Consider the following 20,403-nt stretch of genomic DNA (forward strand, 5'->3'; position numbering starts at 1 on the left):
ATTAAGTGAACAAATTCTTAAGCAACTCACAGTTGTTATTACAAAAGTCAATCACCACTGACAGCATTATAAATACAACTATTTGCAATATGTTCAGACATCTTTTTTACCCATTATGTCCTGTTGTCATAAACATAGGACAGCTATAAAAACCTACACAATTTTATAAGACTCCTATAAAATGGCTCAACTGAAGTTTTTATAGGTGTCCTATATGTAAGACTATGAGACATAATGAATTAAACAGGAATTTGTACTGCCGTGTGCACTTATGTGCACATTTTCATAAACATACACACACTACACAATTTTGTGCAGCATCAAATAGACTAGAAGTTATTGCCCGTGTTCAAAGCATAAGCTTGGCAGAGTTATTCCCAAAGTTCTTCCCCTTCCTTAGAGTTCTCCATAAGTGTAATTCTCATCAGACTACTTTGAAATGTAAATTGTTAGTCCTGTCTTATTTAATGCAGTTTAAGGAATATGTGATCAACATGTTCATTTTCTAGGCAGAGTATGTTTTTTCTTTACAAGGAATGAAATCAGTGTTGAGAAAAACAATGAGATTAGGTGCATCCATTTCTGAGAATTAACTCTGAGTTTAAGGGCCAATCAACCATGCACCTACATAAAATTCAAAAAGTTTCCCATTTTTTTCTCCTCTATCAACTCAATACAAATTAAACTGCTTATTACAGATACTGCAGCCAACATTTTGTGAAAAGGATCTCTACTTACTTTACATTCTTCATTTTGATAAAGACAGTTTCTTAGGAGCTGCATGGCAATGCTTAACTCTTTAATAAAACCATCCTCCTGTTTGGACAAAAAGGTGAAAACTGAACGTAGCAGCATGCTCACTTTTCATACACAGTAACTCGCACCCCGTGGGTCGCAGCACAATGCAGCTGTGCTCCAGCCTTGCTGACCACCATAATTTTGAGGAAACTGACAAGCTAACGATCTCTGAAAGATGACTGCATCTCAAGAAATGCACCCACCACAGAAAAGCTATTTCTGTTCTATCAAGCATGAAGGAGCTCGGATGTGTAATAGCCTCCATGTTTCATCTCAATAAAGTGAGGCAGGTTCTGACTGATTTTCAATCATATCAGGTGTGGACTGACTCAGTGACGGAGTAAGGGCTTTTGGCTAGTGAAGAAAGAGGAAAAGGCGCAAGAACAGAAATCAATAAACATGAATCAATTCCCTGCATCCATCAAATTATTAAATAAAGCTTTGCCTTATTTTCTTACTAGTTATTTCACTGACTGCTACTACAATGACCTTACACACACACACACACACACAGAGGTTACTTGTATATTTATATATTTATACATATATACATTTATTTTATGAGTAAGTCTGTGGAACAACTCTTATTGATCATGATTATTATTAACCATAGCTCTTATATAACATTTTTTTATTGTGTTCACATGAAAATGCAGTTTAAACAGGAAACAAGCAGACTCAATGCCAGAAGAGGCATTCAGAAGTTACAAAAGGAGATAAACAGAAATTAAGAATACCAGCTTTGGAGCTGAGGATCTAGCTCAGTTGGTAGAGTGCTTGCCTTGCAAGCACAAAGTTCTGGGTTCAATCCGCAGTACCAAAAAAAAAAAAAAAAAAAAAAAAAAAGAATACCAGCTTTGTAACCTCTCAGACGTGGGACAAATTCTAGTCTCATCAACTGCCAGTGTGCGAGTATGTGCTCAAGAGTGTTTATCTATAAGATGACAAATATGAAATAGCTGCATATGCCTGTTATATAAAAAAAAACACTTACTAAATTACAGTTGTTACAGAACTCACTTAAAGAACTCAGGCGTGCTTGCTTTGAGAGACTTCTTTTTTAGTATTAAAAAAATCTATCTGGTCTATAGTATCATGCTCATGTTGACATCACCAAATATATGTATTATATATGTAATGTATTTTACATATATATAATGTATTATATACAAATTTTATATATGTGTGTGTATATGTGTGTATGTGTGTGCATATATACACACACACATATATATATATAGAGAGAGAGAGAGCAAGTGCAAGCATCTAAAGAACTTCAAGTGTGAATTAAGGTGGGAAAAATGTCCACAACCTCCTAAGGTAGAAATGCCATTCATTTATCAGGCTGCACCTTTCTTAATCACATTTCAACCTTGCCCTCACCTACAGGCCTAGGGACACTACAGAGATGGTCACTATGTGCATCCATTCCTTTACCCCAGGAGTGTAGATGCAAAGTCACCTTTTTTTTTAGCACAGCTTTCCCAGGCCGCAGAGAATCAAGGTTCAGTTGTGCATTAATGTGCTTCATCTGCTCCATGCAGTTGTCTATGAGATCAGCTGAAAGACAACATTCGTAAGTCAAAATGACACTTCATTTCTAAGTAAGATAAAACCACATATAATCAGAATCTCCAAAAAATTTATATTTTTGACCCACTCACTGTAGTGTTTTCAGCAAGAAATTAACAAACACGGGAACGTGGTGTGGGGGGTGTTAAGAACTAAGCCTGGAGTCCACTTAGTTTTAGTCCTTAGTAAGATATTCCCCAAACATAACTCATGCTTGAGGCTTGCATAATTTGCTTTAGTAGTAAATTGTAATCGACATTAATGAACTCTGGGTTGCTGTTATTCTCTTTCAACTGTCAGATCTCTTTTCCCTGATGTTCAAATGAGAATTTTCAACTTTAGGGGAAAATTTATATGGAAACACAGGATCCTCTAATGCTGTTGTCTTTATCATCAAAACTATGTTTTGTTTTTTTTTTTCATTTGTTTGTTTATTTCGATAGATTCTCTAGATTTAAGCACATTACACATTAAATAAAAATAATTACATAAAAAATCCTTTTGTTTTAAAGTAATGAATGTTTACTAGATAATTATATGAAAAAAAAACCTAAAAGAAATGAATGTATACTTGGTTTCTGTGTGGAAAAAAAATCTGGTTATGTTTTTGTTTCAGTGACACTGATATAGTATAATATAAGTACTTTTTGTTTTGAGTTCAAAGAAAATTAAAACGAGCAAGCAGCAAACCACATGAGTTGACGCCTGCCATGTGAACAGCTGATGTGCCAAGGAGATCACCTTTCAAAGCATGCCTCTGTGCTCTTCTGCTGACGGCCAGAAGTGACAGCAACGCATTTGTAGCAACTCTTTTCAGGGTATCTTTGGAGGACTTGCCTTCATAGCACTGCAGAGAATACAGATCAAACTGGTTTGAAGAAGAATTTAATTTGGAGTAAAACCATTGTGAATGACAGACATGTTCTACCTAAAAGGTGTTGCCAGGTTTCAACTACTATGTGAAATCCACTGGAATCTGATGCATCAGTAGTACTGGAGAATGCTGTGTGGACAAGACTGCATGAGGAATTTACAATACGGAAAAGACCAACAATCACTCTCAAAGACTCATCATCTCAGAAAAAAACTTTATTAACACATAGCGTGTACTTACTCAAACCACAGCGTATACATGTGAGTGTGTACTCATATGTATGCGCACACACACACATAAATTATTAAAACAACTCTTTGGAAAACTATTCAATAGCAGAAGTGTCATCCAATTCCAACCTTTCTCCTTTTGGGGATACATCCCACCCTCTTTTCTATTGGACATACCCCTGTAATCCTGTGTGATTTGGTTCCTCCTATCTTTCATTTTTATAGTAACATGTACATGTCATATATGTGTTTTTTTAATTTTCAATTTTTTAAAGCTTCTATAGAAATGGAAAATCACATTATTTTGAAAATGCTAATACTAATATTTTGGTATATATTTCCTGCATACAATTTGAATTTGAAAAATTTTTATAACAAAAAATTTCTAACATATACATAAGTAGAAAAACATAATAACAATGCCCCACACTCTTCTTAAAATTTTTTTTGGCTGAGGATTGTGAAATAACTACTAATATAGAATATCATCTAATGTACATAAATAATTCTCATGTCTAAGACAATTAACAATAATTTCTTAGCATCAACTAATACCCTGTTCAAATTCACCTTTTCTCTTCTGTCTGCAAAGCATCTTCTTGAGTCCTGACGTCCTATCTGCAGTTGTTTCCTACCTGAAGAGCCCCGCCACCCATTCCCACGAGCACCACAGGTGTCCTGCCATTGCTGCTGTCCCCTCCGGTCACTGCACCCTTGCCTAAACCCGATCAGTGGTCCGCCAGATGCCCCACTCTGCAAACCTGTCTGTTGGCTTCCCTGTGATGATGTTTAGCTTGTCCTTTCTCCTATTTCCCATTTGCTGGACGTTTTAGATTTCAAGGATTGAATAAATTTAGGTTCAACTTTTAGAGGTGAGATCTCATGTGGATATGAATGCATCAGTTTTTATTAAGATTTCAAAGCATTCATAAATTCCAGTTTAAAACTCTAAATTTCTCATTTTGCTTTATATTACATGTAATTCAAGTTCATAATTTCTGAAATGATTCAGCTTTACAATATCACTAAAATCAAGCTTAAAATAGTATAATTCCATATGAAAGGCAGCACATTAGTACACTTACAGTTCCTGACTGCCCGTGCTTGGAGACCCAGCACTGGAGACGACTGTGTGCAGCAGGCCCCCCCAGCTTTACCATGGGGCTAACAAATTCACCTTAAATATCTCCCATAGGCAGCTGCCCCCAACCAGGCAGGTCCCGATGTGGCCAAGCATTTAAATTTTAAATACCCAGACCCAGGGATGCTTGGTAAAGACCATTTCAAGTGTAACTATGAAGGTGAAAGAAATTAGAACAAAAGTAAAACAAAAAAACAACAGAAGTATAACAGAATATGTGGATTATGATTATTATAGTTACCTGTGAGGATCCTAATTTGTCTATAAAGGTAAATTTCACCTTTAATAGAAAAATTGTCCTAAAACACTCATCATAATTGCATGTATTAGTGATTTCAGAAAAGCCAAATTGATTCCACTGAAAAAGTATTACCCATCCTCCATACGAAGTAATTAGGAAAGGAAAAAAAGAAACTTGGAGTGGAAAAGTTGTGTGACAGATGGGTCTTTTCCCCCCTCTTGAAATCCCCCTTAAATTAACAAAATGGGGACTGTAAACACTCACTCTTGTGTGGGCATCAAAAGTCTAGAAACTAGAAAGCAACTGGATAATAGCAAATGGGCAAGACTCAAATATCCCAAATTCTAAGTGGTGAGTGGGCAAGCTGAGCACTACCCAGTCCTACACTGAACTACTGAAGGCAGAGGAAGTTTAGCACCAGTTACCCCTGGATGTGGAGGAGGAGGATTGTTGGAAAAGTCTCTAACAAGCAGTTCCATCTCAGTCCTGCCCATGGCCAACCAAGCCAAGCCAAGCCACTCCTCTTCCTAAGAGCTCTTACAAAATCCTGGAGGATCGGACTCTGGAGAGGATAAATTAGAAGCATTCTGCATATGTAGAGAGTAGGTACACTAGTGGGTTAGGGTACATTTCAGTGGCCTGAAACAGGAAGGACCAAGTGAAATTGTACAAATTAAACTCTGAGACCCCAGCTCTTTTCTCCGAGTTTCCTACAAAACACTTAGCAATTAATTGGGTTTTCACTTACAGGCAACAGATCAAGAGACTGCTCCAGGGAATGTGATGAGGTCCAGAAGACAGAGCTATGGAGAGTGCAGACTTGAGCTGACAAGCTCCACTCACTGGCTCAGGGCTGCTGGTAGGCTTTAATCTCAGTCTTCAATGGAGCAGATAACCAAGGTTACCAACATCCATAAAACCCCTCGCCAGAAACAGAGCAAAATAAACAAAGAAAAAGATGGGAGATTATGTAGGAAGAAAACTTAATAGAAGAAGTAGAAGAAATATCAATGAAGAAATTTTTAAAACTACGAATTTACAGATGGAAAGAACCCTCAATAGAGCCCAGCACCATGGATAAAACGGACCCACACCTAGGCGCTCTATCAGAAAATTGAAGAATACTAGAGAAAACAGAAAGATTCTAACTTCTAGGGAGAGAAACAAGAATCATAATGGCTTCAAAATTGTATACAGCAAAACTGGGAGTTAAAAGGAATAAATCAGGTCTCTTAAAAATTTTTTTTTTTTTAACAAAGATAAGCCATTTTATTAGTACACAATAAGTTTTTAAAGAGAGATGATGGAAGATGTTAACAGTGGGGGGAAAAAGGAGGCAACATGCCCTGAAAGAGCCCTCTGTCTTGTTTGTCTTTGTTCCCAGTCTCCCAGGCACTCTCCCAGAAAATGCATTAGTGCATTTTTTAAACATTTTTATATTTATTTTTATAGTGATCATTTAGGAAACAATCTCTTTTATGATAGAGAAACACTGATTTGTGGTTTAAAAGTTCTCTATGTTGACTCATTTTAAAATTGTTCTACTTAGTTACACATACAGCAGAATGCATTGTGATTCATTGTACACAAATGGAGTACGACTTTTCATTTCCCTGGCTGTACATGATGGAGAGTCACACCATTTGTGTAATCATACATGTACATGGGGTAATGATGTTTGTCTCATTCCGCCATCTTTCCTTCCCCAACCCCTCCCGCCTCCTCCACTCTCATTTCCCTCTACACAATCCAATACTCCATTCTTCCAATTTTCCTAGCAGCATTTGTTGAAGAGGCTATCTTTTCTCCATTGTATGTTTTTGGCACTTTTGTCTAGTTTGAGATAACTGTATTTGTGTTGGTTTGTCTCTGTGTCCTCTATTCTGCACCACTGGTCTACAAGTCTATTTTGGTGCCAATACTGGGCCATTTTTGTTACTATTGCTCTGTAGTATAATTGAAAGTTTGGTATTGTGATATCTCCTGCTTCACTCTTCCTGCTAAGGATTGCCTTGGCTATTCTGGGTCTCTTATTTTTCTAAATAAATTTCATAATTGTTTTCTCTATTTCTATGAGGAATGTCATTGGGATTTTAATTGGAATTGCACTGAATCTGTATAGCGCTTTTGGTAGTATGGCCATTTTTACAATATTGATTCTGAATATCTGAGAACATGGGAGATCTTTCTATCTTCTAAGATTTTCTTTATTTCTTTAGTGTTCTGTAGTTTTCATTGTAGAGGTCTTTCACCTCTTTTGTTAGATTGATTCCCAAGCCTTTCTTTTTTTTTTTTTTTTTTTTTTCTTTTTTGAGGCTATTGTGAATGGGGTAATTTTCCTAGTATCTCTTTTGGAGGATTCATCACTATAGAAATGCATTAGATTTAGGAGTGTTGATTTTATATCCTGCTACTTTGTTGAATTCATTTATTAGTTCTATAAGTTTTCTGGTGAAATTTTTTGAATCCTTTAAATATAGAATCATGTCTTCTACAAATAGTGATAGTTTGAGTTCTTCTTTTCCTATTCCTATCCCTTTAATTTCTTTGGTCTGTCTGATTGCTCGAGCTAGAGTTTGAAGTACTATCTTGAATAGAATTGGTGAAGAGGGCATCCCTGTCTTGTTCCAGTTTTTAGAGGAAATGCTTTCAGCATGAAGGGGTACTGTATTTTATCAAATGCTTTTTCTGCATCTATTGAAATGATCACATGATTCTTAAGTCTGTTGATGTGATGAATTACATTTATTGATTTCCGTATTTTGAACCAAACTTGTGTCCCTGGGATAAACCTCACTTGATCATGGTACACTACCTCTTTCATATGTTTTTATATGCAATTTGCCAGAATTTTGTTAAGAATATCTGCATCTGTGTTCATCAGGCATATTGGTCTGACGTTTTCTTTCCTTCATGTGTGTCTGCTTTTATCAGGGTGATACTACCTTCACAGAATGAGTTTGGAAAGGTTACCTTCTTTTCTATTTCATGGGCTACTTTGAGGAGTATTGGTATTAGTTCTTCTTTGAAAGAACTAATTGAGTTTTAGAGAACTCTATTGGGCTTTTCTTGGTTGGTAGGCTTCTGATGACTTCTTCTATTCCATTGCTTGGAATTGATCTGTTTAAATTGTATATGTCCTCCTGATTCAGTTTGGTTGGATCATATGTCTCTAGAAATCTGTCAATGTCTTTGAGATTTTCCATTTTGTTGGAGTATAGATTTTCAAAATAGCTTCTAATTACGTTTTGTATTTCAATAGTGTGTATTGTGATATCTCCTTTTTCATCACGAATTTTAGTAATTTGAGTTTTCTCTCTTCTCTTCATTAGTGTGGTTAAGGGTTTATCAATTTCATTTATTTTATCAAAGAACCAACTTTGTGTCAATTTTTTTCAATTGTTTCTTTTGTTTCAATTTCATTGATTTCAGCTCTAATTTTAATTATTTATTTATCCTGTCTTCTACTACTTTTGGTGTTGGTTATTCTTCTTTTTCTAGGGCTTTGAGATGAAATGTTAGGTCATTTATTTGTTGATTTTTAAAAAAATTCTTTTATTGAATGAGTTCAATGCAATGAATTTTCCTCTTAGTACTGTTTTCATAGTGTCCCAGAGATTTTGATATGATGTGACAGTGTTATTGTGCTAAGAATTTTCTTATCTCCTCCCTGATATCTTCTGCTATCCATGTATCATTCAATAGTGTATTATTTAGTCTCCAAGTGCTGGAGTAGTTTCAATTTTTAATTTTATCATTAATTTCTAATTTAATTCCATTATGATCTGATAGAATGCAAGGCAGTATGGTTTTTTTTTTTGTATTTGCTAAGGGTTGCTTTGTGGCATAACATATGGTCTATTTTAGAGAAGGATACATTTGCTGCGGAGAAAAAAATGCATTCACTTGTTGATGGATGGAATATTCTATATATGTCTGTTAAGTCTAAATTGTTGAATGTGTTACTGAGATCTATGGTTTCTTTGTTCCGTTTTGTTTGGAAGATGTATCCAGTGGTGAGAGAGGTGTGTTAAAGTCACCCTGTATTACTATGTTGTGTTTTATCTGATTCCTGAAATTGGGAGGGTTTGTCTAGATGCTCCATTGTTTGGGGCATAAATATTTATGATTGTTATGTTTTCTTGATTTATGTTTCCCTTAAGCAGTATAAAATGTCCTTCCTTTTCCCTTCTGACTAACCTGGACTTGAAGTCCATTTTATCTGATATGAGGTGGAAACCCCTGTTTTTTACTGAATCTGTATGTGATATGGTACTTCCCATCCTTTCACCTTCAGTCTGTGGATGTTTTTTCCTATGAGATGAGTCTCTTGAAGGCAGCATATGATTGGGTCTTTGTTTTTAATCCAATCTGCCTGTCTATGTCTTCTGATTAATAAGTTTAGGCTGTTAACATTCAGGGTTATTATTGAGATGCGGTTTGTATTCCAAGTCATTTTGGCTTATATTTGGTTTTTAACTTGACTTGCTTTTTCCTTTGACTGGCTTTTCTTTTAGTTTAGTTCCTCCCTTTGCTGACTTACATTGTTCTTCATTTCCTCTCACAGAATATTTTGCTGAGAATGTTCTCTACTACAGGCTTTCTAGTTGTGAATTCTTTTAACTTTTCTTTATCATGGAAGATTTTTATTTCATCATTAAATCTGAAGGTTAGTTTTGCTGGGTATAAGATTCTTGGTTGGCATCCGTGTTCTTTCAGTTTGATGCTGTTCTATGCCCTCCTAGCTTTCAGGATCTGGGCTGAGAAATCTGCTGATCTATATTGGTTTCCTCCTATATGTAATCTGATACTTTTCTCTCATGGCCTTTAAAATTCTATCTTTATTTTGTATGTTGGGCATTTTCATTATAACATGCCTTGGTGTGGATCTGTTTTTGTACCTTTGGTGTCCTATAAACCTTTTTATTTGATTTTCCATTTCATTCTTCAGATTTGGAAAATTTTCTGATATTATTTCATTGAATAGATTTTCATTCCTTTGGTTTGTAGCTCTGTGCCTTACTCATTCCCAATAATTCTTAAATTTGGTCTTGTCAGGTTATCCCATATGTTTTGGAAGTTCTGTTCATGATTTATTACCATCTTCTCTGTGTGGTCAACTTTATTTTCAAGATTAAATATTTTGTCTTCATTGTCTGAGATTCTGTCTTCCAAGTGATATACTGTTGGTAACACTTTCTGTTGAGTTTTTAATTTGGTTTATTGTTTCCTTCATTTCAAGGATTTTTTAAATCAGAATCTATGTCTTTATTGAAATAATCTTTTGCTTCCTGCAATAGATCTTTTAATTGTTTACTGATGTGATCTTTTGTTGCCTGCATTTGCTGTCATCATCCTTTACTTTGTGGATCATTTTAATGATGTACATTCTGAACTCCTTTTCTGACATTTCCTCTACCATGCTGTCAATGGATTCTATTAATATAGCATCTTGGCTTGTTTGGGGCTCCTTTTCTCATGTTGTTTGTGTATCTTCCCCTCTAAGAGTGTGGGTACTAGTTATTATGGTCACCCCCTATAGGTTTACAGTGTCCTTACAGATTTCCAGTACCTCATCTTTAATGGGGAGATAAATATTAACAGCATCCAATACAAATAATATGCAGCCATAAGCCAAATAGCCCCTATTAAGTCATTAACAGTATTGTCATAGTAAACAGATGATGAGTTCCATTACTATCTACAGCATAAACAATAGGCTTGCGATAAGTTACAATTTCTAATAGTGGACAGAGAGGATGGGGAGGGGTGTAGGATGTGATGTTAATGAGATAAGAAGTGAGAATATAGAGGTACTAAATAATAGGAAGGGTGATTGCAGAATCAAAAGAAGTTGGTTGTTAGCATGGGAAAAGGGAGAAAGATACTCCAAGGAAACAGAAAAATAAGAGAAAAATAAAGAGTGAGAAAAATTTAAAAGTTAAAAAAAAACTACAACAAAACTGTAATATACTATTCAAACCTCCCAGTCTTTAGGAGCCTGATGCATGAAAGGTACTTGATTTCAAAGATGATGGCGATGTGGGAGCAGGAAATGAAAAAAGAAAAGAAATGGGGAAAAGGAAAAAAAAAAAAAAAAAGAGTCTTGAAGGAAAATTTAACAACTGTTTCTGTTGAAGTTCAATATCTTCTCTGCTCCCTTCTCTTCCAATAGGCAGGGTTGTCTGGAGTTTGCTCCTAACTCCACTCACAGGACGATGACAGTTACTAAGGTCAGAGGATTAAACTTGGAGGTAGGACTCCTAAAGGCAAAGTATAGCAATTGCCAGTCCTTCTTCCATGGAAGAATGCACCACAGGACTCTTCTATGGGGTCCACTCGTGTGACACCTATAACTTCCTCTTAGCCGCTTCCCTCACTTGTGAACCCCACAATTGCTGGTCTATAATTTAGTCTCTAAATTGACCTCTCCTGTCTGCCCTTTCAACTTCCCAACCAGGCTTCTCTCTCCCTGGAGGTCCTGAGGGCTGAGCACCAGGACCTCTGTGCCTGTCTCAGGAAGCTGATCTGTATTGGGCAAATCAGGACCAGTGTTGAAAGCTATGTGCCAGCCACGTAGCTGCAGGCGCTGGGCCCATCGGTGGCCAGGGGATGGTTGGAGACTGGGGATTGAGGAGTTGGAGGGTTCTGTTAATTGTCAAACTTGGTGGGACCAGGTGCTCAGTGGAGTTATGGATAAGACTAATGTCGGGTCCCAACAAGTGCTCTGTATCTGTGGGATACAGGTGGGTGCCGGGTTGGTTGGCTGGAGAAGTGGGGATCAAGATGCCCTCACACCCTTTTCCCACCTACCGACCCCTTGCAAGGCTCTCACCTCCCTCTGCAGCAAGATGGTGGTTGTTAGCACACTAGCAGGGATACCTCAGAGGCAACCAAGCCTGCAGGGCCCTTGGTGATGATCTTGCTGATTGATCTGGTTGATATTCTTGGATGTAAGCAGCTACGTCCCAAGTTGGTGACAGCAGCAGCATCTAAAACCGTAGGTACCTTGATAATGAGCCTCTAGTCTCCGGCAGGTGTCCCTGGATGGAAGCCACCCCAATATGCTGGTAGATGGGGAGCTGCAGCGCGGTGCCATCTGCATGGGGCATGGACTGGCGTGGAGATCCCTCCTAAATTCTGAAGTAAATTATTTCCAAACCTGAACTCTTACTAGTCCAACTATACATCAGAAGTAATGGTAAAATAAATACTTTCAGACAGCTACATCTCGAACAGCTCTCTGCATGTTGTCTCTAGAAGCTACAGGGGAACAGACTTTATATGTAAAGAAATGCGATAACCAGGAGAGACAGAAAGAGAGGACAGTACACAGGACACACAAAACAGGATACAGGAGACTGTATGTAGAGAGATTAAAAAAAAAACTTTCCCAGGAACAAGGTGAACACAGATCCCTGGAAGACCCTGAACACCAAGTAGGTGCAAAGGAAATGGCAAAGATTTCTTCTAGAAGATGAATTCCGAACACACTGAAAGGACATTTGCCTGTTGGCAAAGCAACTTATCAGGAACAGAAAAGTCAACACGTTAAAAAACAAAACAAAACAAAAACAGATATCTCTAAGGAAAACAAAAGCAATGCAAAAAAGAAAAGAAAAGAAAACAACAACACTGTCTTCAGCTTGGCTTAACCATGTACAAGGTTTGCCCAGGTGTGAACTGTACCTGCTGCTACTCTCTAAGAGCGGCTCGGATGTCATGAGCGGGGGACTGAGAGGGCAGACCATTTTGGTAGGTAGATGGGAGGGTGTGAGGAGAGAGCTGAAGATGCTTTCCCATGGTATAAGTTCAACAGACAATGTCTAAACCTGAGTGATCCAAATAGAGGAACAAACATATGTTAGAGACCCCAAAGGGAAACTAGAGAATGATTAGCTAAATGAGGTATAAGTGGTCACCTCTCAGAAAAGGAAAAACAGGCAGGAAGGTAGAAGTCATTCGCTGTAGGTAAAAACTTGTAGAACTGTTTGGTGCTCTAAAACGTGTACATGGTAAAAACCTACATTAAAGTCAAAAACCAAAACAACCAAACTCAAAACAGAACTGACCTAGAGTTAATCCATGTACTTTTCAACATATGCTAAAAAAAGATAAAAGAAATTGAAATAAAGACCCTTATTTACATCCTGGAGAAGCAGTCTGAGCATGTGCAGAAGGCACAGGCGGACACAGCTGGACACGCGAGAACCCCACAGGCAAGAAGGCTGAGGACCAGCCCAAGTGACAGACAATAGACTTCCGCACTGCTGGGATACCCGACAAGAAGAAAGCTAAACCAAGAAAATTCAGAATAAGAATAATGCATCTTTTTCACAATCACTGGTAGAATGAAAATAAAAGGACTCAATGACTCTTTCTTTAAATTTCATGTTCTTAGATTAATTCCTTCTAGGCATTAAATGATCCAGGGCATTATGGGTAAAGTGTTTTCTTTCTTTCTTTCCTTTTGCCTTTCTTACTTTATGAAAGATACTTAACATAAAGAACAGAATTTTTAATTGCAGTGAACATTAACAGAGAAGTATCCGAACTATATAACCCACCTCTTCAGCAGATTACTCTTGAAATTCACCATTCACTAAACATGAGTAAAATAAATATTTTCTAAAATGTGACATGAGTTTGTTGTCTCCTAGCATTACTATCCTTAGTTATCTGATTAATAAATGAAGTAAAATTAATTTATTATCCATCACAGACAAAACCTATTACATACAGAGAGACTGTAATTAATCTTATTATCTACAGGTATTTCCAAATGAAACCTATTGAGAATCTCTATAGAGAAGGTATCCATTATTTCAAAAGTGTTCAATATTGAATGGGTCAATGTCAGCTAATAACATCATAGAAAGTATTCAAATTCTGAAATCACATCAAAACATTTACGAAAAAATAAATATAAAATTATGATGGAAGTGTGCATAATTTCAGTAAAAACCCATTATGGTACTGTGCTGTAAAGCAAACATTTAAAAGCTATTCTGCTAAGATATTTTAATTGAACTCAAAATAATAATTTATTAAGAGGATGCAGAATTTTAGAGGTAGCTGGAACTTAACCAGTTATGTAGTACAATCCTCTCATTTTGCATTTGAAAAACCAAACCACAAGTTGCCTAAGGTTCACATCTAATATATTTTTTGAGTATATTTTTATACAAAATATAAATCTACCTTTGAAGAACATCAAAGATTGCTGTACTATTTCTTCTGATAATTTAAAGACTGCACTTTGCTTTACTACATCTAGCACTTGGTGCAACCCATAACCTACATAAACACAGTATGATACATGCATTATTTATGATAATATGATACTGTTAATGTATTCTGGTGATATTTTAATTCACATATTACTGTTCTGCAAGGCAAAGAAAACACAGTGTTTGTCATTTAACAGGACCATTAATAACTGCCCCACCTTACATTAGACACACATTTTCTCAAGAGTGTCATGGGTACAATTCCTCTTTTCATTCTTTGTCTTAAACTTATCTGTGCCTTCCATCTTATGGATGCGATGGGTTCATATTTACTTTTTTTTTTTTTTTAAAGAGTGAAAGGAGTAGGATTTATTCAAGCATGAAGAAAAAATACAAAACTCTTACAGGGCAACAGCAGATTGCCCTATATATACTCTTTACATAGAAAAGTATGACATACCAGGAAACATGTTTTAAACAACTGGTTATTGTATCTATATCCACACAGAATGCTTTGTGTCTTTTGTAATTTGAAAGGAACAGAAATGAACTAATCATAGGAAAACCAAGATATCCTGTAGTTACAGAATACCTCATTTTCTTTGGTCAAGAAAGATAACACCAAAAGATTATAAACAATAATCTTCTATAATAAATAATATTACAAAGTATGAGGGAAGGATAAGGCAAAGTAAATTTCACAAATTCCTTTGGCACCAAGTGTTTCCTAGGTACCCTGTTATAAGCTGGCCCATCAACCTCTATGGAACCATATTTAACCTAAGTCTTCTCAAAACATGGACTCCTTTAAAATGGTGCCACCAACAAGAGAAAACAGTTAGGAAATGAATTATTCCTGGCTTGGGCTGGCTGGAAGTCTTCAAAGTTCACCAAGCCCAGCAGGATTGATTGCAGGAGCCAGATAGTTATGAGAACAGCTTCCAGAGCTATTTGGTATGTTGGCGTAGGCAGAGAAGGAGAGGCCAAGCCCACTGTTCTCACAGCACTCTTCTCTGAGGGAAGTCATTTAAATTCCCTGAGGAGGAAAGCATGTTGACAAGAGCAAGGGCCTTTCTGCAAGAAAAAAAGTGCTCTGCCAAAACCAAAATTAGAAAATTAATAACTAGAACTGGATTGAGAGTTGAGGTGAGAAATTTGAGAAGGTGTGAATTTGAGTTTTTTTGCTTATATATTTTTTAAATGCAAAATCCAACTCAGTTAACCAGTACAAGAACTCTGTTCTGACAGGGAATGAGACAACTGGGACCACATCCAGTTTTTGTTCTCAGCTAAGAAGAGCTGAGAGGGATGACAGAGAGGTGGTGGCCCTAGGGAAGCTGTGGCCTCCCAAAAGTAAGTGGCTTTTTAAAGCATGCTGTGAGGAACCTTCCCCCAGAGACCAGGCTGTGGAGGAACTGTGGAGGCAGATGAGAAAATGCGGGGAGACTCTTTATCAGGCTTCCTGTCTATACAAACAGGACTCTGTGAGGCAGGGGAACCAAGGTCCCCTGAGAAGGACACCCTCTATAGGGCAGTTCTAGTTGACCCAGGGAGGTCTTCTTTCTTTCTAGCACTTTTCAGAATTTAACATAATTAGGGCTGGTGCTCAAAATTTACAAGTGGCCATGACATAAATATCTCCATGACCAGAACTCTCACAGGCTGATAAGGAGTGAAATTTCCAAATTCTAAGCAGCAAAGGGACTGCAACACATTAGGAGATGGAGCAAGGCTTGCAGCTAGTTGACAGGGAAGCTGAGGCAAATCCTTTAATACACAACTCTACTACCTTTCCACCTTTCAATGATAAGAAAACTCATAAAATCATATAACTATTTAAAAGGGAAATTCAGAATATTAAAACCTCTATTAATATTCCTATTGTGAAAAGCAATGAGTAACATTAACTTAGGAAACACTTCTAGTTTTTTTTAATTGCTAATCTATTTATACTTTTGTATTAAACAGTCATAATAAGCATTTACAACTTTAATTAAAATAATTTTTTAAAAATTTAACAAGACCAAGACAGAGAGTCACTTCATTTAAACACTAAATACAGTTTAGAAAAATCAAGAAATCACACACCTGAAGAATTACTTCATTAAGTCTGTCTGGAGACTTCTGGTTTTCCTGATTTTCATCAAGAAGAGATGCCATGGTTGGATGAGAGAAGGAACTTGCTTTGTCTTTGTCCTGGAAGTGCCTTCTTGCCTCCTCAGTCAAGAGAACAGACAGGAACTGCAAGCTGGCCGTGTACAGGGCAGGGCATCTGAGGGACAAGCCTACACACTCACAGAACAAATCTAAGAGGGAAATGATTTCAGAGGGAAATGTTTGAAAATCTCTTCAAAATTAAAAAGGAAATAAATCAGATTGATCTGAGCAATTACGTTTATAGTTTTCTTAATTTTAATGATTTAAGGTTATCAAAAGCTCAAGTATAACAAGAGCTATAAGTTTCAACACTTAGTACTAAGACGATATACAGAATCAAGGCATCTATCCTATTTTCACTGTTTGGGTTTTTGTTTGTATGAAAAGTGCACGTGTGTGTATGCCTACAAGGCTCACACAGACCATATCTGCTGAGACCACAAAGTAAGAGGGCTGTACGTAGATGAGTACTGATCCTTTGAACTCTACTGTGATACATGAAGTCTTGAGAATTTTTAAATGTTAATTTTGATTTCAGTACTAAGTTTAGAAAAAAAGCCTAACTAAACTGAATAATCTAGAATACCACCTTATAAGAATGTATTTTTCTGCTTTAAACCAACTTGCTGCCAAAAGATACTTAAAAAGAAGATAATATGCAGTATCAATATTATGTACAATCACAATACCAGACTTAAAATTATACTACAGAGTCACAGTAACAAAATGGCCTGGTATTGGCACCCAAACAGACACAAAAACCAATGGAACAGAAGACAGAGACAAACCCACATAAATACCATTATCTCATACTAGACAAAGGTGCCATAAACATATGTTGGAGAAAAGACATCCTATTCAATAAATGGTGCTGGGGAAACTGGAAATCCATATGTAGCAAAATGAAATTCAACCCCTATCTCTCACCCCGTACAAAACTCAACTCCAAGTGGATCAAGAACCTAGGCATTAGACCAGAGATCCTGCACCCCACCAGAAGAAAATGCAAACACAACTCTCCATCAAGTTGGCTTAGAAACCAAATTCCTGAACGAGACTCCTAAAGCACAATAAGTACAACCAGAATCAATAAATGGGAAGGTGTCAAATTAAAAAAGTTGCTTTACAGCAAAGGAAACAATCAAGAATGTGAAGAGAGATCCTACAAAATAGGAGAAAAATCATTGCCACCTGCACCTTGGAGTATTAGTCTCAAGGGTATATAAAGAACTCAAAAAGCTTAACACCAAAAATAAACAAACAAATAAATAAAATAACCCAATCAATAAGTGGGCAAAGGAAATAAACAGGCACTTCACAGAAGAAGAAATAAGAATGTTCAACAAATACGTGAAAAAATGTTCAACATCTCCAGCAATTAGAGAAATGCAAATCAAAACTACACTGAGATTCCATCTCACTCCAGTCAGAACGACAATTATCAAGAATACAAGTAACAATCAGCTGTTAGAGAGGATGTGGGGGAAAAAGTACACCTGAGTATACACTGCTGCTGGGACTGTGTAATGGTTAATTTGAATTCTCAGCTTGATTGGATTAAGAGATGCCTATGACTAAGAGCCTTCTGGGTGTGTAGGCGAGGGTGTCTAGGAATGATGGAAACGTGTGATAGTGAACTGAAGTGGAGACCCTCCCTAAGCATGGGCAGCACCCAACAATAGGATGGTGGCTAGGATGGAATAAAAGGTGGCAGAACAAGGAAGCGGATGCAGATTCAAGCTCAACTCTTCTTGAAAGGGTTCTCAATCGCTGCTTCCACCATCTGAGGACATCAGACTCTTGCTTCTTCACTCTTCCAACGTGGACTCTGCCAGTGATTCTCCAGGTAGTTTCCAGAAGCCTTGGTCTCGATTAGGGCAGTGTTGGCATCCAATCTGCTATTTTGTTGCTGCCATTTTTCTCCCTCCCCAATATCACTTTACAACCCAGATTGTTAGCCCCAGAACTTCCTAGCCAGCCTGGTCCGCTGTCATTAGTCCACGAAATCCCACTACTTAACACTAGCACCCCCGTCATTCTCTCTCCTCCTCACTCTTGCTCCCTCTCTCTCTCTCTCACCCTGCGTGCAGACACTCTGCCTGCCAGCTTCATAAAATCTCTTGTGTGAGTTCCTGCCTGCGGAGAGGTGTCTGGGTGCTTTCATTGGTGCCGGGACTCGGATGCGCTCTTCTACCGCCACCTAGGTCAGAGGAATCCCCTCTGACGCCCCCGACTACGCCCCGCCAGATGCTGTCTCACCTTCCACTTGCCCGGCAGCCCGAGGCTCTCTGCGGGCACCCGCAGCCAGGTTCCTGCGGCCACGGCTGAGTCCCTATGCTAGGGACTCAGGGGAGTCCCTATGCTGGGGGAGCCCCGGGCTGACGGGGACTCTTTCCTGAGAGGACGGCCTCCTGCCAGACCTGCTCCGGTCCTGGGTTCTCTCTAGGACATTTCTGTCTCTACAAAAGCCCCGGCGCCAGGCACCCAGGTACCCCTACAGGCGTGGCCTCCACGCTTACCTAGTGGGAGTGACGGCTCCCTGGAGACTCGTCCTTCGCTTGGCGAGTCCCTGGGGGCCGAGGGACGCCTGGCCTCTGTGTTCACCAATTCCTCTCTGCATGGGCAGCTCGCTCTCAGCCCCCACCAGACACCCCTGGGTTGCCTCTTACTAATTTAAGAGTCCCTCCACCTCATCCCGGACTTCAAACCAAAGGCACGTTAGATCCCAACATTTTAGGGGTCTTTTTAATTTCTGAGAGCGCTCAGGGAAATGGAAAGAGATCTCCCTACATTATCTTTGCTTTTCCTGCAAACCCAAACTCTCTCTCTCTTCTTCTCCCTCCCTCTCTCTGCCTTTCTCTTTCTCGCCCTCTGATGCTATTTTACTAAAATAATTAATGGCCATTACCATTTTTTCTTCTAGGACTCTTGTTTGGATCTTCCTAAATAGGGTCATGTATGATAAACTGCCTACAGAAGTTCCTACAAGATCAGATAAACAAGTTCCGGAGTTGGCGGGGACACACAAGTTCACCAACCAATCAGCCAATCAACCGCTTCTCCTTCAAGACTACCAGCCCTGACACCCAAAGCCAAGATCTGTGATTCACTATTGACACCTCCGTCGCCAAAAACTCTGCTCCCATCTAAAGCCCTCCCTAATGCTCTTTTTTTTACAGGAATGAGACTCTTTGCCCCTAACGAGCAGGAAAAAGCTACAGAAGAAAGACCATCGTCCCAACCCGCCCCTGTATCTATACAAACAAAAAGGAAGGAATATTGGCATCAGATCTGCATTTTGCTGCCACCATTCCCCTGCCATTCTCTCTCTCTCCTCCTCACTCTTGCTCCCTCCCTCCCCCCTCCTCCTCCTTCTCTTTCTCTCTCTCTCTCTCACCCTGTGGGCAGACACTCTGCCTGTCAGCTTCATAAAATCTCGAGTGAGTTCCTGTGTTCGGAGTGGTTTCTGAGTGCTTTCAGGTAGCACTACTGATCCTTATTATAGCAGTGTTAATCCTTCTTGTTCTGGGGCTTCCGCCTCTTGGACTGCACAGCTGCTGGTTCTTCCAGCTCTCCAGCTGCAGACGCCCACTGTGGACTCTCCAGCTTCTGGTCCTGTAAGCTGATCTAATAAATCCCCTTTTATAATCATATTTCCTGTTGATTCTGTTCCTCTAGAGAACTCTAATATAGACTGCAAATTGGTGCAACCACTCTGGAAAGCAATATTGAGATTCCTCAGAAAACTTGGAATGGAACTACCATTTGACCCAGTTATCCCACTCCTTGGCATATACCGGAAGGACTTAAAATCAGCATACTACAGTGACGCAGCTACATTAATGTTTACAGCAGCTCAATTCACAATAGCTAAGTTATGGAACCAACTTAGGTGCCCTTCAACAGATAAAGAAAATGTGATATATATACACAATAGAATATTACTCAGCCATAAAGAAGAATGGAGTTATGGCATTTGCAAGAAAATGGTTGGAGTTGGAGAATATCACGCCAAGAGAAATAAGCCAATCTAAAAAAACCCAAAGGCTAAATGTTCTCTCTGATATGTGGATGCTAACACACAATAAGGGGAGGAGGGAAGAACAGAAGTTCACAGGATTAGACAAATGGGAATGAAGGGAAGAGAGCAGGAATGGGAA

At 38.3% G+C, this 20,403-nt stretch overlaps 1 protein-coding gene across 2 annotated transcripts in view; it reads right to left on the reverse strand.

Annotated features, from left to right (window-relative positions):
* Rttn (rotatin) overlaps positions 1-20,403 on the reverse strand; it is a 180,533-nt gene that overhangs the window by 14,668 nt on the left and 145,462 nt on the right. For both annotated transcript variants that reach the window (XM_047526590.1, XM_047526589.1), the window contains 4 exons: positions 16,175-16,392; positions 3,112-3,217; positions 2,261-2,358; positions 739-816 (listed from right to left, as the gene is read on the reverse strand). In XM_047526590.1, the coding sequence (XP_047382546.1) occupies positions 739-816; positions 2,261-2,358; positions 3,112-3,217; positions 16,175-16,392 (500 nt within the window). The remainder of the gene's footprint in view (positions 1-738; positions 817-2,260; positions 2,359-3,111; positions 3,218-16,174; positions 16,393-20,403) is intronic.

Source organism: Sciurus carolinensis, chromosome 15, assembly GCF_902686445.1.
Source record: "Sciurus carolinensis chromosome 15, mSciCar1.2, whole genome shotgun sequence".
Lineage (NCBI taxonomy): Eukaryota > Metazoa > Chordata > Mammalia > Rodentia > Sciuridae > Sciurus > Sciurus carolinensis.